Source organism: Triplophysa rosa, unplaced genomic scaffold, assembly GCF_024868665.1.
Source record: "Triplophysa rosa unplaced genomic scaffold, Trosa_1v2 scaffold355_ERROPOS142749+, whole genome shotgun sequence".
Lineage (NCBI taxonomy): Eukaryota > Metazoa > Chordata > Actinopteri > Cypriniformes > Nemacheilidae > Triplophysa > Triplophysa rosa.
In genome coordinates, this window is record NW_026634360.1 from 5289 (window position 1) to 19642 (window position 14354).

Genomic DNA, 14354 nt, shown 5'->3' on the forward strand with positions numbered 1-14354 from the left:
TCGAACCCACGACCCTGAGGTTAGATCTTCTGATCCGTAGTCACCACTGGCATTGCCTGACTGCGGTTTCTGAATACCCATGTACAGGAAAACAGCACAAGAAGAATGCAAACCGACAGTAGGCAAAGGAGTACGGGGCAGACAGAATGCACGCTCACGCCTGATGGAACACACCTGATCCTGCTAAACAAGCCCTTCAGAGGACTACTAGCAACTTCAAGGCAGCTGAGGTTGGAGCAAGACTCTGCTGGACACTGGCTCTCCAGGAACTGGGTTTGACACCTGTGCCTTACACTGTCTGCCAGAAATCAGCGAACGACCGTTTCCATGTAAAGGCAAGCACGTGAGCACCTGGAGACTCCAGGTTGTGAAAAGCAATGTCAGAATTGGAATTCGAACCCACGCCTCCAGAGGAGACTGCGAACTCACAGCCAATCGCGTGGGAGCGCTTCAACATTCGTAGCCAATCGCGTTGGAGTGCTCAACATTCGTAGCCAATCGGGCTGAGCGCTTCAACATTTGCAGCCAATCGCAGAGTGGAAGTTCAACATTTACAACATTTGACCAATCGGAGCGCAAGAGAATGTCGAGGGCGCCCTGCCCCCGCTTCCGAACTGATCCGAAGGCGAACGATCTTTGACGAGAGGTATGAATGAAGGGGTAGCCAATCGGTCTACATGATCGTGACCGGTCCTCCGCAGGAGCCTGGTTCGATGTGTAGCCTTAATTGAGGCAGTCTCTCCGAAGGTATATGAACAGTTACAGCAAGTAAATGGGGCTAACCAGCAAGTAAACGCAGAGTGCTAACCATTACACCATGTCGAGTGGTTGCCGACCTGCCAGATTAACGGGACAAGGCCGCTCGGTCTAACGAGAGCAAAGCCATGGACATACAATAGGCACGCTTGCCGAAAGCCGGGATCTTTAGATCTTCAGTCTTAACGCTCTCCCAACTGAGCTATTTCGGCCAAGTCGATTCGCAGGCCTGTCTGCGAAGGACCCCAGGCGCAGTAGCCATGAGCGATGGACAGGATACAAGAGAAAAGTCAACGGCCCGTACGGGGATCAAACCCGCAACCTTGGCGTTAACCTGAGGAAGGTCTTTGGGGGGGCAGGGAACTTTCCGCAATATCTAAACACAGCACTTGAACCTCCCGCAGCTGCAGCAATCTCAGGATAGTGGTTTGTTGGTCCAGGACCATCTCTACTTTGGTTAATACCTCCCTCAGCATGGCTATGACAAAGAAGATAAAATATTAAAAGAAAATATACACACTTATAAACTATTTAACTTATTTCATAGTTTTATTCCTTATATAAAATTATATTCCTGAGGCGAAATAACCATTGGTCTAGTCATAATTGTGTTGTATTTTTGTGCACATTAATACCGCAGTGATATGGAAGTAAGATTTTCTTAGAAATTACTCACAAACTATTGAACATATTGAATTAAACACACATAGACATGAAGAATCAGTGTATGAAACTCAACAATGGGGACAATAAACAAAAGAAAGCCTCAGGCTGCAATGCATGCTGGGTAATATCATAGTACAAATCTCATTCATGACTCCCAGCATGCATTGCAGTTGATCTGTTTATCTGGATTACTTTGATGATTGTCACCATTGTTGAGATTCATACACAAGCTGTCAAACTCACTTCATCAGAGAAAGATCATCACTAGAGAACAGAAGTGCATTTTCAGATTTCATGATCATTACTTTTGTTTAAAAGAAAACATCGTTATTTTCAGTAACACGGAGAAATATCAATTTGGTGTAAATGTATGGCGTTTTATGGAATTTTACTGTTTTAGTAAAAAAAATGTGAAAATACTGTTACATTATACTGCACTTTACCTGTAAAAATACATTTATTTTTTACAGTATACAGATAGCATCTAATTAATATTTACATTTATCACAAAGAACTGTGAAATCTACATGGTGTAAATAGAATATATAACTCAACTAGTACATGTAGCCGCTGCTAAATTCAACTGGGAAAATAAAGACTATATTTGGTGTCAATGTGTGTTTTTTAAATATTTTTTACAGTCATGATAAAAATGTGATATGGCTGTGAAATTCTAATGGATCTTTCAGTAAAAATACACGTTATCCAACTCTGACAAGAAAATAAACATGAACATTTTTTAAAGGACATGTCAGGTTAACAATACACAACAATGACTTTAATTTAAAGGAAATATAGTGTTTTCTCCAGTAACACATTTAATCAGTTAAAGAACAGGTGACATGTACATTAGGTGTCAATGTATGCTTTTTTATGGAATTTCACACTTCTGATTAAAATGAGATGTTACTGTTAAATTGTGTAATACTGTAAAAATACTTAAAACATAATAAATAACTACAAACTACTATTAACAATGAACAACTTGTTCAAATAACACTATTTATATAAAACTATATACATTATAGTTGCACACTATTTGGAGGTGGTTCTTCTCATGTCCTCCAACCATACCTCTTTTGAAACAGTCTCAGTGTGTGGGCAGTACACCCTGCCCCTATACTGGCTATGACCTGTTTCACTTGTTTTAAATTGGCCACACTTCTTGCATGTGTTGGCCTCCACAGTTCTTCTGTAGGGTCTCTTGGGTATGGCACCTGGATTGGCAGCGGGTGCAGCAGGCTGTGAGGCGGTGACCTGGACAACTGTGGGCTGTAACAGTGGCTGCACCACTGGCATACCCTGCACCGTCGGCATGCCTTGGACCATTGGCACATACTGGAACATGGGCACACTCTGGAAACCTGCTGCTGCTGGCACAAGTACATTGGTCACCATCTGCAGTGATGCTCCAGGTACTGATGGTGTAACCAACGGAGACCTGTGATCCTCTGGTGGTAAGGTCACAAACGAGGAAGCGGAACTGCAGACGGAGCTTGCAGTGATGCCCCAGAAGGAGCAGTCTGTTAAGGAAAAAAGCTAAACATTTAGTCATTTAGCTGCAAAGCATATTGTTTGTAATTTTACAAACATATCTCTTTTTTTTTTAATATTTGAATATTTCTAAACATCTGAATATGTAAACTTTGAATATGTTAGCCTTTTCTCATCACTTGACATAAAATAAGAAGTCAAAGAAATAAAATTAGATATCAAAAGTGAACAGAGCAAAAAGGTGTGACTTCAATGAGCTGTAACAGTTAATATGCAAATTTCATAACCTTTAAAATGAAAAAATATGAGATTACATACGGAGACGATACTGCATGACTCTGCAGGAGCGGTCACATCTTGAGTGGTTCTGGGGACAGAGGCTGGAACTCCAGGGTCCTGCGTCTATATAATCATGCAGTGAATTATGAAAGATTATAATAGATGCAGTGAATTATAACTCATCAAATATAACTGTCCAATAATTTTACCTCATGTTAGATGGAATTATACACCACTGTTCAGAGGCGTGTGACCAGAAAGATGCTTTAGATTATTATGTTCTCCAAAGTCTTAATTATTTGATCAAAAATAAATTAAAACAGTAATATTTTGATATTTAAAAATCACAGTTAAAATGGTTGACTACTTAATAAAGCGTGACAAAATGTTGGACCGTTTTTGATCAATTTAAGGTGTCACTGCTGAACAGCAGTGTATATCGAATGTATTTAATTAAAGCATTATGCAATACTGTAAAGTTCTGATCTTATTTCATTACAGTATGGTTTCCAGGAATAAAAATATGTGCTGTACAAAGTGGAGGCGAGCGTAATGTGTTAACTTTACTTAACAGCATGAAATGTGGATTATGCCAATACTTACAGAGACAGTGGTGCTTGGTTTCGGGGCACTGGACACTGCTGCGCTGGGTTGGTCATCCACACGAGATGGTCTTCTAGCCGCACTCAAATTTGGCTTCGCTGCAGCAATGTGAGACCCGCTAAACCTTGGTTTGGTAAACTGAAAGTACAAAACAATTACAATGACATTTTCTGTACTTTATAAATTGTCAACAGAATAGAGTACTTGACACTAAAATATGGCTAATAGAAAAATTGTTATTACCATTGACAAACTCGGAGTTATCCTTGATGGTGAAGGCTGCGGCCGGGCCTGAGGCTGGGGTTCGCTCTGCTCCTGTGCCGCTGCAGCAGCAGGCTGTTGTTCTCTGACCCTCTGTGTTTGTTCAGAAGAGGCAGTGGGCTGCTTATAACAACAAAAACACATACACACATTTTTGAAAGAGGAACATTGGTTTGCTTAAAAAAATACTTGCAACGCATTCACATTAATGTTACCTTCTGAGTGTGAAAACCACATGTGCACTTCTGGACCGCTCCAAGCAAGGTCAACTGGCCACGGGATTGCATCGGACATTTTTCAATCTGTAACACAAATGCATTTGTAACTAAACAATAATGGTTACCTAAGCAACTCCATTAAAAGAGAAAGTTGAAGACATTTTACACTTTAATTCAAACCACCTATTCAATGAACATCCCTCCCAGATAGCAACCAAACCAGCAAATCGTTGCAGCCGAAATCTGGCCCACACCTTACTCCCCATAACCCCTCATCTGGCTCACATACCACGTGGAATGATGGCACTTGGGTGGACCGCTCCTGTTTGCCAGGTTTGGGCCACAAGCAAGCCAAAGCAATGCCGCATGTCAGCCAAAAACAAAACAAATAAAGCAGAACTGACCCAAATATAGTCAACAGTTCATTTCAATTCTGGCCCAGATTTATCCTAAAACCAACACCTTTCTGTGCTCCTGTTTGACAGAATTTGTATTGCGTTTCATTATTATTAAAGTGATGATTGAGTCATTAGTGATGAACATCTGCTGATAACAAACAGAATCACTGCAGAAAAGATCTTTTAATCTGAGGGTCCAGGGTTCAAGTCCCTGTTCGGGCGATGACAAAGTCAACTTTACCTTGTGAGCTGTTCTGGCCCCGCCCTCTGTTAAAAGAAAACTTTTGCTCGTGAGTTGGAGTCAACATATGGGCTTTGAGCAGGGTTTAATCGAGCTTTGCTTCAGCGCATGCACCAGAAATTCCTTGAGACCTCATCAAAACCTGCCAATCCCCTCCCTGCAGATGTAGTCAAGAAGTCCTGCTAGCACAGCTTTGCCGGAGGGCTGGTGGCTTGCCGTGATCGTATAGTGGTTAGTACTCTGCGTTGTGGCAGCAGCAACACCGGTTCGAATCCGGGTCACGGCAGGACGCCACGTGCTGTGTTTGTGTCGTTGATGTGATCCTGCCTGTCCCTTTTGACGTCTCCATTACATCGCCCGTTACGCCGCTGGCTCGTCCCTCTTTGCCGCACGAGTTAAGCCCAGAGGCCACTGAACCCGTTGTAGTCGTGGCTGAGTGGTTAAGGCGATGGACTAGAAATCCATTGGGCTCTTCCCGCGCAGGTTCAAACCCTGCCGATTACGGCTGCTTTGCTTTAGGCGTTTGCTTTGTCGGACGTACAGTTTCGCGAGCCGTTTTGTTGCTATGGGGTATTGTGAAGAGGAAGATGCGATATGCCAGACCCAACAATGCAGAAGAGCAACCTGGGCTCTCATAACACCTGAGCAGTGCCACAGACTGATCCACTCCATGCCACGCCGCATTTGCTGCAGTAATTCAGGCAAAAGGAGCCCCAACCAAGTATTGAGTGCTGTACATGCTCATACTTTTCATCTTCATACTTTTCAGTTGGCCAAGATTTCTAAAAATCCTTTCTTTGTATTGGTCTTAAGTAATATTCTGAATTTTCTGAGATACTGAATTTGGGATTTTCATTAGTTGTCAGTTATAATCATCAAATTAAAAGAAAAAAACATTTTAAATATATCAGTCTGTGTAATGAATGAATATAATATACAAGTTTCACTTTTTGAATGGAATTAGTGAAATAAATCAACTTTTTGATGATATTCTATTTATATGACCAGCACCTGTATATTGTTCAAGATTTACAAATAAGCTAAACGCTCATAAACTACACACATGATGCTAATATCGATAATACACAATAGAAAACATTCGTGACCCTTCGTCACATTCTGAAAAATATAAAGCCGTCACATGACTTCTCAGGGATAAGGGGATTTCAATAGAAATTGAATTGGGAAAAACGGCACCTTTTCTTGTTCAATTGTATTGGTGGGATGTTATCTGGCTAACGAGACGCTAAACCGAAAAACATGACGTCGTTTCAGATTGAGCAGCTGAAGTTTCATAAAACGGTGCTTACAAACCGCTATTTTTATTCTCTCGGGACGTTACTTTGCGTTTGTGCGGGAAACATTGGAAATGGAGTCGTTCAGTGGATGTGGTGGCTCTTAAAAGAGCCGTTAGAGTTCATGCCATAAACGCGGGACTTAAGCGCGTTCTCCGCGGATGCGACGCGCCAGCTGAATGTCTTTGGGCATGATGGTGACCCTCTTGGCGTGGATGGCACACAGGTTCGTGTCCTCGAACAGACCGACCAGATAAGCCTCGCTGGACTCCTGCAGGGCCATGACGGCGGAGCTCTGGAAGCGCAGGTCGGTCTTGAAGTCCTGAGCGATCTCTCTCACCAGGCGCTGGAAAGGCAGTTTGCGGATGAGCAGCTCGGTGGACTTCTGGTAGCGGCGGATCTCTCTCAGCGCCACGGTGCCGGGCCTGTAACGATGGGGCTTCTTCACGCCGCCGGTGGCGGGAGCGCTCTTACGGGCGGCTTTGGTGGCGAGCTGCTTCCTCGGGGCTTTGCCACCGGTGGACTTGCGAGCGGTCTGTTTGGTTCTTGCCATGGCTGCGATCTCTTCTGCGTTCCGTACAGAATGTGCCGGCCGTTTCGGTGCGCCTGTTTTTAAAGGCTAGCACGCGCAGCACGTCAAGGGTACGGATATATGTGATTGGCTGATGTGTGACGTATGCTCGTAACAGAGCCAATGGCCGCGCGATATGCGTTCAAAAGAAACTGGCGGGACATCGCGTTTCCTGTATTCAGCTCCCTGGTGGGCGATACTGTAAAATTTAGTATCGATCGATACAAGTAAATGCAGGGCCAGTATTGCCGATTTCGATACCGATACCAATACCTTTTACTTTTAAAAAGCATTCACTTGAACTTACATTTACTTTCCTGTAGATGAAATGTCATGATTGATCAGATGAATCCATCATTAATATGCTAAATCTGAATACATTTTCATGACCACTAATATATTTTGTGATTTGTGCTCTTAATGGGCCTGTAGGCTAATTAATCATGTAGATGTTAAAACACTGGACATCATTTAAACCAAATAAATCTATTTATTTAGTTATTCATTCCTGTAATCGAATTTGCAAACATGAACTTTGCACCAACTTATTACTGGAAAACAGTAACAATAACAGATTAACAGAACAGAAAAAGGATATATAACAAAACAATTTCTCGGCCAGTACTACTTCTCTAGCTTTAAAAAAAAAACAAAGTGGACAAAATTATTACTGAAGAACAAAGATTTTAAAGCTGCTTTTCCGTTTTTGTGTTATGTTTAGACAAAATAATAGAACAAATTAACATGTTTCCCTTTCATTACACTTTTTAAGTGAATTTATAAACAAAGTGCAAACAATTGTAATAAAGTGCTTAAATAATAAAGTACATTCAATCTTTGGATTTTTACCCCCAAAGGCCCACTGCCATACAACGCAGTTCGCAGTGTTTTTATTCACCGATGTGATAAAACTCCACACGATGCTTCTCTTCTTTTCGCCGGCTGCGAGTCACGTGATAGCGGACTACAAAACACAGCAGGGCAGGGAGGAGCAACGTGTGCAAAACTAGGTGTATGAGAAATAGTTTTTCTTCATTATACAAGTATTAGCTACATTAGTAAATAAATAAAATCAGTAGTAAAAACTAAAAACACATTATCGATATTTTTATGTTAGGATCGATCCTTTTCGATACAACCTCAGCATCGAAAGTATCGATACTTCAGGATCGATCCGCCCACCACTAGCTCCCACGTAAGTGCGCGAAATTCACATAGCAACGACATCACACACTTCTTCTAAACTCGTGGAATTTCCAGATTGGTTACTATACAAGTATAATAATATTCCTAACGTTGCATCGTATCTTTACACAAGGAGCTAATAACCATTATGGCGTCATGTCTTTATTAATTAATTCACTATAACATTTTTATTTCCCGTGGAGAGTACAACTGCACGTGCGTTTTTTATATCATCTATAATTTTAAACCAGACACGTCGCTCTCTCATTGATAATGTGGGTGGCTCTTAAAAGAGCCTTTGGGTTTACAGAAGACGAAGTCCCGTCAGTTTACTTAGACTTGGCGGGCTTCTCGGTCTTCTTGGGCAGCAGCACGGCCTGGATGTTGGGCAGCACGCCGCCCTGAGCGATGGTCACTCTGCCCAGAAGCTTGTTCAGCTCCTCGTCGTTGCGAACCGCCAGCTGCAGGTGACGGGGGATGATGCGAGTCTTCTTGTTGTCCCGAGCGGCGTTTCCGGCCAACTCGAGGATCTCGGCGGTCAGGTACTCGAGCACAGCGGCCAGATACACTGGGGCGCCGGCACCCACTCGCTGCGCATAGTTGCCTTTACGGAGGAGCCTGTGGACGCGGCCCACGGGGAACTGAAGTCCCGCTCTAGAGGAGCGAGTCTTGGCCTTAGCTCTCGCCTTACCGCCGGTTTTGCCTCTGCCGCTCATTTTCTTCTGCTGAGATCGTCTGCTTGATCTCTGAGAACGAAAGATGAAACTTCAGCTTTGCAGTTCTCAATCTTTAAACCCGTCTGTCTGTCGACTATTGGTTGGTGTCCGTTAAACTGTTAAACCAACCAGTCAACTTCCCTCCAAACGCAAGCCCAACCCCCTCTTTCTCCCCGCCTCACAGATGCTGTGTGACGCACAACAGTTTTGAAATAATGAAGAAACTTAAAGTGATAGTTCACCCAAAAATGAAAAATCTGTCATCATATACTTACCATCAGATTGTTCCAAAACTGTATACATTTCTTGTTGTGCTAAATACAAAGGAGGCTATTTGGAAGAATGTCAGTAACCAAACAGATCTCATGCCCCATTTACTGCCATAGTAGAGAAAATAAATACTATGGGAGTCAATGGGGATGAGATGTGTTTGGTAACTGACATACTTCCAAATATCTTCCTTCGTGTCCAGCAGAACAGAGACATTTACACAGGATGAACAACCTGTGGTTGAGTAAATGATGACAGACTTTTCATTGTTGGGTGAACTATCACTTTAAGTTACATTTCTCATTCAGGAAGTGATTTCCTGATTATCATTTAAAGTTTAATAAACTCTGTCGCATGTTAACACTTCTGCAATCTCGAGGCAGATCAAGAGATGAAGGAAGTGAAGTTTATTGAATAGGCTAATATTACTTGTGTGCTTTGAAAATTAAAATGTACTGTATTTGTCATGAGAATAAAGAAATCGCCCTACATACTTTTAGTATAGACACAATGATACATAAAAGATTAAATGTAATCCAATGTAACACGTCACTCCTCTCTTCAGTAAGTTCCATTGGCTCCTGTAGTCGCTCATCAAACTCAAAGCTCTGCTCTTGGCCTACAAGACCACCACTGGTTCTGCACCTCCATATCTTCACTCGCTCATGCAGACTTATGTACCCGCCACATCCCTGCGCTCTGCTAATGAACGGCTTGTAGTGCCATCCCAAAAAGGTAAAAAATCTAAAGGATAAAAGTGTCTGCTAAATGACTAAATATAAATGGAAGCACATGAAAAGCAATGTACACTACGGGTCAAAAATCGCTCATTTATTCTTAATTTTTCCATATTTTAGAAAAATCCTCATCAAAACTGTTGAATACTACAAAGGCAACAATGGACTATGTTGTGACTAAACAATCTAAACAATAAAATAAAACCTGTTATATATCTGCTGTTATATACATCTTCAATATAGTCATTTTTTTGCATAAAATTAGCAGACATTGATGTGATCACGCTACTGCTTGAGGTTTCACTAAGATGCTTTTCAAACAAAACTAAAGGAGTTCCCACCTGAGCTCTTATTGGTTGCTCTTTTTCATTATTTAGTCAGTTACCCATTTCAAAAACGTTTTTATATATAAAAATATATTAGTTTATTGTGAAGAAGTTTATATTTGCACAATTTCTGTGATGATGATATCTTTATTTCAGACTCGAAAAGGTCCATATATACAATAAAAGAAGAACATCAAACAGCATGAATAACAAGAAGAAGATCATTAACATCTAATGTCCATATAAGCACTTTCTCCAGTGCCTCTAAAGTGGAGCGAGGTGAACCTAACAGTGCTCTTCTCTAACATCACAATCATTTCAGTTTTACAGGCCTCAAGTCGCTTAAACATTTATACACAACATTTCTGATAACAGCAGTTAACACGGGCATCTGATTCTGAACAGAAAGCTGGCTGGCACTTGTCCACCGAGGGACTTTTAATAATGCATCATTACATGCAACATGCAGCTTGTTAAATGTTGCTGTACTGTAACTGCACCACAAGAGGGCGGTATAGAGTGGAGGGCAATAAGCTTCAAACAACGCTATTGTGACATCATCAGTACACGTGCTAAATGTACCAATGAGCATGTTAGCTTGTGCATATCATTTACAAAACTGTCTCTGAATGTCGTCATCATCACAAAGGTCACTTCTAATGACGTGACCAAGATATTTGACCTTCTTCAGCACAGAGAACTCCTGACCAGCCAGATTACTAAACTACGTCATATGCTGTCAATCTCAGATGCAGAGAAGTTAATTCATGCATTCATGACATCAAGACTAGATTACTGTAATGCACTGTTAGGTGGTTGCCCTGCAGGCTTATTACAAAAACTCCAATTGGTCCAAAACGCGGCAGCTCGAGTTCTTACACGTACAAAAAAGTATGAACATATTAGCCCGGTTCTGTCAACCTTGCACTGGTTACCTATAAAGCATCGCGTTAACTTTAAAATCTTGCTTATTACCTATAAAGCCTTACATGGTTTAGCTCCTCAGTACTTGAATGAACTCCTTTTGTATTACAGTCCTTCACGTGCATTACGCTCTCAGGCGTCCTGTCAGTTGGTAATACCTAGAATTTCAAAATCAAGTGCAGGTGGTAGATCCTTTTCCTATCTAGCGCCTAAACTTTGGAATAGTCTTCCCTGCACTGTCCGGGAGGCAGACACACTCTGTCAGTTTAAATCTAGACTAAAGACGCATTTTTAATCTTGCATACACTACTCTTCCATAATATAAATCTTCTGAGGGTTTAGGCTGCATTAGTTAGATCAACCGGAACCAAAAACACAACTGATGTACTTGTTGCATCAAAGAGTACAGAACAGTACTCTACTCTCAGCCAGTCTTGTCTCATTGTTCCAAGGTTACCACAGCGAGCAGGATGCAGTTCATGGCCTGACCTGATGGTAGAGCGGAGAATGGGAAGTGGGGACCTGACAAGAGCTGAGATGATAGAGCTGGATAAAGAAGGACGCGGTCTCTTGACATGTCTTCACCACAAAATTCAAATGCTATTAGATTATTAATGATAATCTTAAACTATAATTTATTTTATTATTAAGTTTATTTATTTTATTTAGCCTTGTTGTGCAAGTTCTCTGGAGCTTGTGCAGAGGCAGCAGCTTTTGCCAGAGGGGAACTGGAATCCCCTGGTTGGGCCTGGGTTCTCCTGAGGTTTTTTTTCTCGATTAGAGTTTTGGGTTCCTCGCCACCGTTTGCATACTGTTTTTGCACTATCTGCCTGACCGGGGGGGCTGCTTTAGAATCTTAAAGTTTTACTTAATTAATATTGCATATAGGAATTTATTATCTGTTATATTTGACCTGTGCTTCTCTCTCCTTTATCCTAAATGTGTGCTCTCACTGAGCGTGTGTGTGTGTGCGTACTTGTCTGTGTACGTACGTGTGTGTGTGTGTGTCTCTGTGTCTGTGTGTGTTGGTGTGTGTGTGTGCGTGTTGTGTGTGTGGAGTGTTTTGTGTGTGGGTGTGTCTGTCTTCTGTGTTTTCAACCTTTTCTTGTTTTTGCAGGTACAACTTTGATTGTTTTGCTTGTAGTCAATGTGTCTCATGTACAGCTGCTATGTAACAATGAAAATTGTAAAAGCGCTATATAAATAAAGTTGAGTTGAGTTGAGGTAGATAAAAAGAGGGAAACACGGCCTTACGGTCCTCCTTTGTCCTCACCAACATGACAACACTCTTTTTGATGTTAAACTTTAAATCATAAATCATAACTTTAAAGTCTGTGACTAGCAAATGTCAAATGCTCTGCTGTGATCTGATCTAGGCCACAAGATTTATTCATAAGTAATTTTCCAATAGCAGAGGTTACTTCCTCAGCCTTAATAACCTCATTATTAAAAGACACATTCCCAATAATGAAATGCTCACTTTTAACACCGTTGAGGTCACTGTAATGCCTGCTCCAAAGATCTGCAATATTTTCAGATCCAGTAACCCTTCAACACTGGAGGCCAGAGGGATTTTACTAGCATTCATAACTTTAACTTCTTTCCAGAAATCTTGTATATCATGTTGTAATCATTTTTGAGCCAAAGAGTTAGCTCTTAAAGTATGTTCTCTCTTTTTTATGAAGCGAACAGCATATTTAAACTGTGTGACAGCGTGTTTCTTTACGTCGCATGTATGGCCATTCCTTGCTTTCCCAGTTTTTAAAGGCTTCTGCTGCTTGCTGATGGAGTTTACTCACATGCTCATTCCATCCTGGTCTAACACTGTATCCTTTACATCTCTCGTTACAAAATGATTCGCTTGCATTGTTTAGTACCATCACAATTTCATCATACATGTTACACAAAACATCATTATGGTTTGAGTTGTCACAATTAACATTATCACAGGAAAACACATCATATGGAATATGAATATTCCCCAGAGACTTGTCAGTCATGTTATAATAATGCTGCGAATCACAATCTGCGCGTTTATCCCACTCAACTCTCCCATCAGGTATAATTGCCCTTTTTGGTTATCTCAGGTCATTTTTCTATATTTAGCGTCACAGAAATGGGCCTGTGATCTGCTGCAGCTGTTCCACACCAGATTTCCACATTCACTGTACTTTCATGGGCATCAGCAGAGCATATACAGTGATCCAGCCATGCAGTTGTGTTCCAGGCCTCACTGACACATGTGTAGCTGTCCGTTGGCAACAGATCCAGACTTGACAGAATGAAACTATTATCCTGACAAAACCTAATCAAGTGCTGGCCAAAGAAAGATTTCACATCAGAAACATCTAGTCATACATCTCCCTCGCGTCATCACCCTCCGCCGTATCTTTAAATGAACTATATCGACTTTGCACAGTGTCTATCTTCATGCACGTGACCTTGCGGCCAAGTTTACTGTGCAAATAGCTTGCTAGTGTATCCGCATCTAGCTCCAGCGTGTCACCAATTTAGTCCTCACAGTACAGATCTACTAGCCGGACCAGTAGCAACAATGCCAGCTCTCTGAGCCGCTGTGTAGGTCTGACCCCCCGGGGCTTGTCTCTCATGCGCTGTAGCTGCTGTTTGTACCCGGCGACTGCTGCGACATCACTCTCCTCCACGGGGAGGTCATCACTGGTCGGTCCGCTCCCGTTGGGTTCCGCCATACAAGTGTGTCAGACGTGTCCTCCACGTCCTTGTCCCCTTTCACTGTAGTTTGCTTTGGGGCTGCACAAAACCACGGCCATGTTGTTCAGCCGCGCACAGACGCCGATTTAAATCCTCTGACACGACACAAAGATCGGCAGAAACTGGTAGTGTATCTATCAGAAGTGTATTCGTCGGGCATCGTCAGATGAACTCTGTGTGTCTCTCTTTGATTGCTCGAGCAAATACAGATTGAAACCTCTTGAAACCTGGCTATTTTTTCTACATTGGCTGATCGATTTTGCCACAACAATAGTGACAGAATAAAGCAATATCATTAATAAAAGAGTCATCTGTAAGAAAGTTTGTTCATGTACATATGCCAAAGACATCAAGTCAGGACAGATTCACAGTTTCTCATGTTTGTGACAGACAGACTCATCAGTTACAGTTAGAAGTACTTGTGTTCAATATGTCTGCAAACAAAACCAGAATGAACAAATGTTAAAACACTAAATAAAAGTAATAAGAATTACTGCTTCAACGTTTCGATCATTCAGGACCCAAAGCCTCGTCTGACAGCAGCAGACTCGCTTGTCTGTACACAATAGTAAAAAACAATAACAATACAAATAAGAAATACATAAATAAACACCACACAAACAGGCTCAGTGAGAGTTTCAGCATCTAGAACACACACACACACAGTTAGTTTTATTATATTTA

The 14354-nt window shown here is 41.6% G+C and overlaps 3 protein-coding genes and 1 non-coding gene across 4 annotated transcripts; 1 reads left to right on the forward strand and 3 right to left on the reverse strand.

Moving 5' to 3' along the window:
- Positions 1–2352: 2352 nt before the first annotated feature.
- LOC130550539 (ecdysone receptor-like) lies at positions 2353–4346 on the reverse strand. Its single transcript, XM_057328034.1, has 5 exons — positions 4275–4346; positions 4042–4179; positions 3799–3936; positions 3235–3318; positions 2353–2945 (listed from the first exon to the last, which is right to left on the reverse strand). Exons 1-5 carry the CDS (start codon positions 4344–4346, stop codon positions 2886–2888), a joined length of 492 nt encoding a protein of 163 aa, XP_057184017.1. The 3' UTR covers positions 2353–2885.
- A 992-nt stretch (positions 4347–5338) lies between these two features.
- Positions 5339–5420, forward strand: trnas-aga (transfer RNA serine (anticodon AGA)). Its single transcript has one exon. It is a non-coding gene; the product is annotated as a tRNA-Ser (tRNA).
- Positions 5421–6275: 855 nt separating this feature from the next.
- On the reverse strand, positions 6276–6958 carry LOC130550540 (histone H3-like). Its single transcript, XM_057328035.1, has one exon. The coding sequence runs from the start codon at positions 6762–6764 to the stop codon at positions 6354–6356; it is 411 nt and encodes a 136-aa protein (XP_057184018.1). The 5' UTR covers positions 6765–6958; the 3' UTR covers positions 6276–6353.
- A 454-nt stretch (positions 6959–7412) lies between these two features.
- Positions 7413–8884, reverse strand: LOC130550541 (histone H2A-like). Its single transcript, XM_057328036.1, has one exon. The coding sequence runs from the start codon at positions 8681–8683 to the stop codon at positions 8297–8299; it is 387 nt and encodes a 128-aa protein (XP_057184019.1). The 5' UTR covers positions 8684–8884; the 3' UTR covers positions 7413–8296.
- Positions 8885–14354: the final 5470 nt, after the last annotated feature.

What these genes read in the sequence shown, in the direction of transcription:
- LOC130550539 (XM_057328034.1), bottom strand. Translation starts at nt 4,346, where the DNA reads ATGCAATCCCGTGGCCAGTTGACCTTGCTTGGAGCGGTCCAGAAGTGC. An exon ending in TAACTCCGAGTTTGTCAATG is followed by an intron (nt 3,937 to 4,041) that starts GTAATAACAATT and finishes TTGTACTTTCAG; the next exon opens with TTTACCAAACCAAGGTTTAG. An exon ending in AACCAAGCACCACTGTCTCT is followed by an intron (nt 3,319 to 3,798) that starts GTAAGTATTGGC and finishes ATGATTATATAG; the next exon opens with ACGCAGGACCCTGGAGTTCC.
- LOC130550540 (XM_057328035.1), bottom strand. Translation starts at nt 6,764, where the DNA reads ATGGCAAGAACCAAACAGACCGCTCGCAAGTCCACCGGTGGCAAAGCC.
- LOC130550541 (XM_057328036.1), bottom strand. Translation starts at nt 8,683, where the DNA reads ATGAGCGGCAGAGGCAAAACCGGCGGTAAGGCGAGAGCTAAGGCCAAG.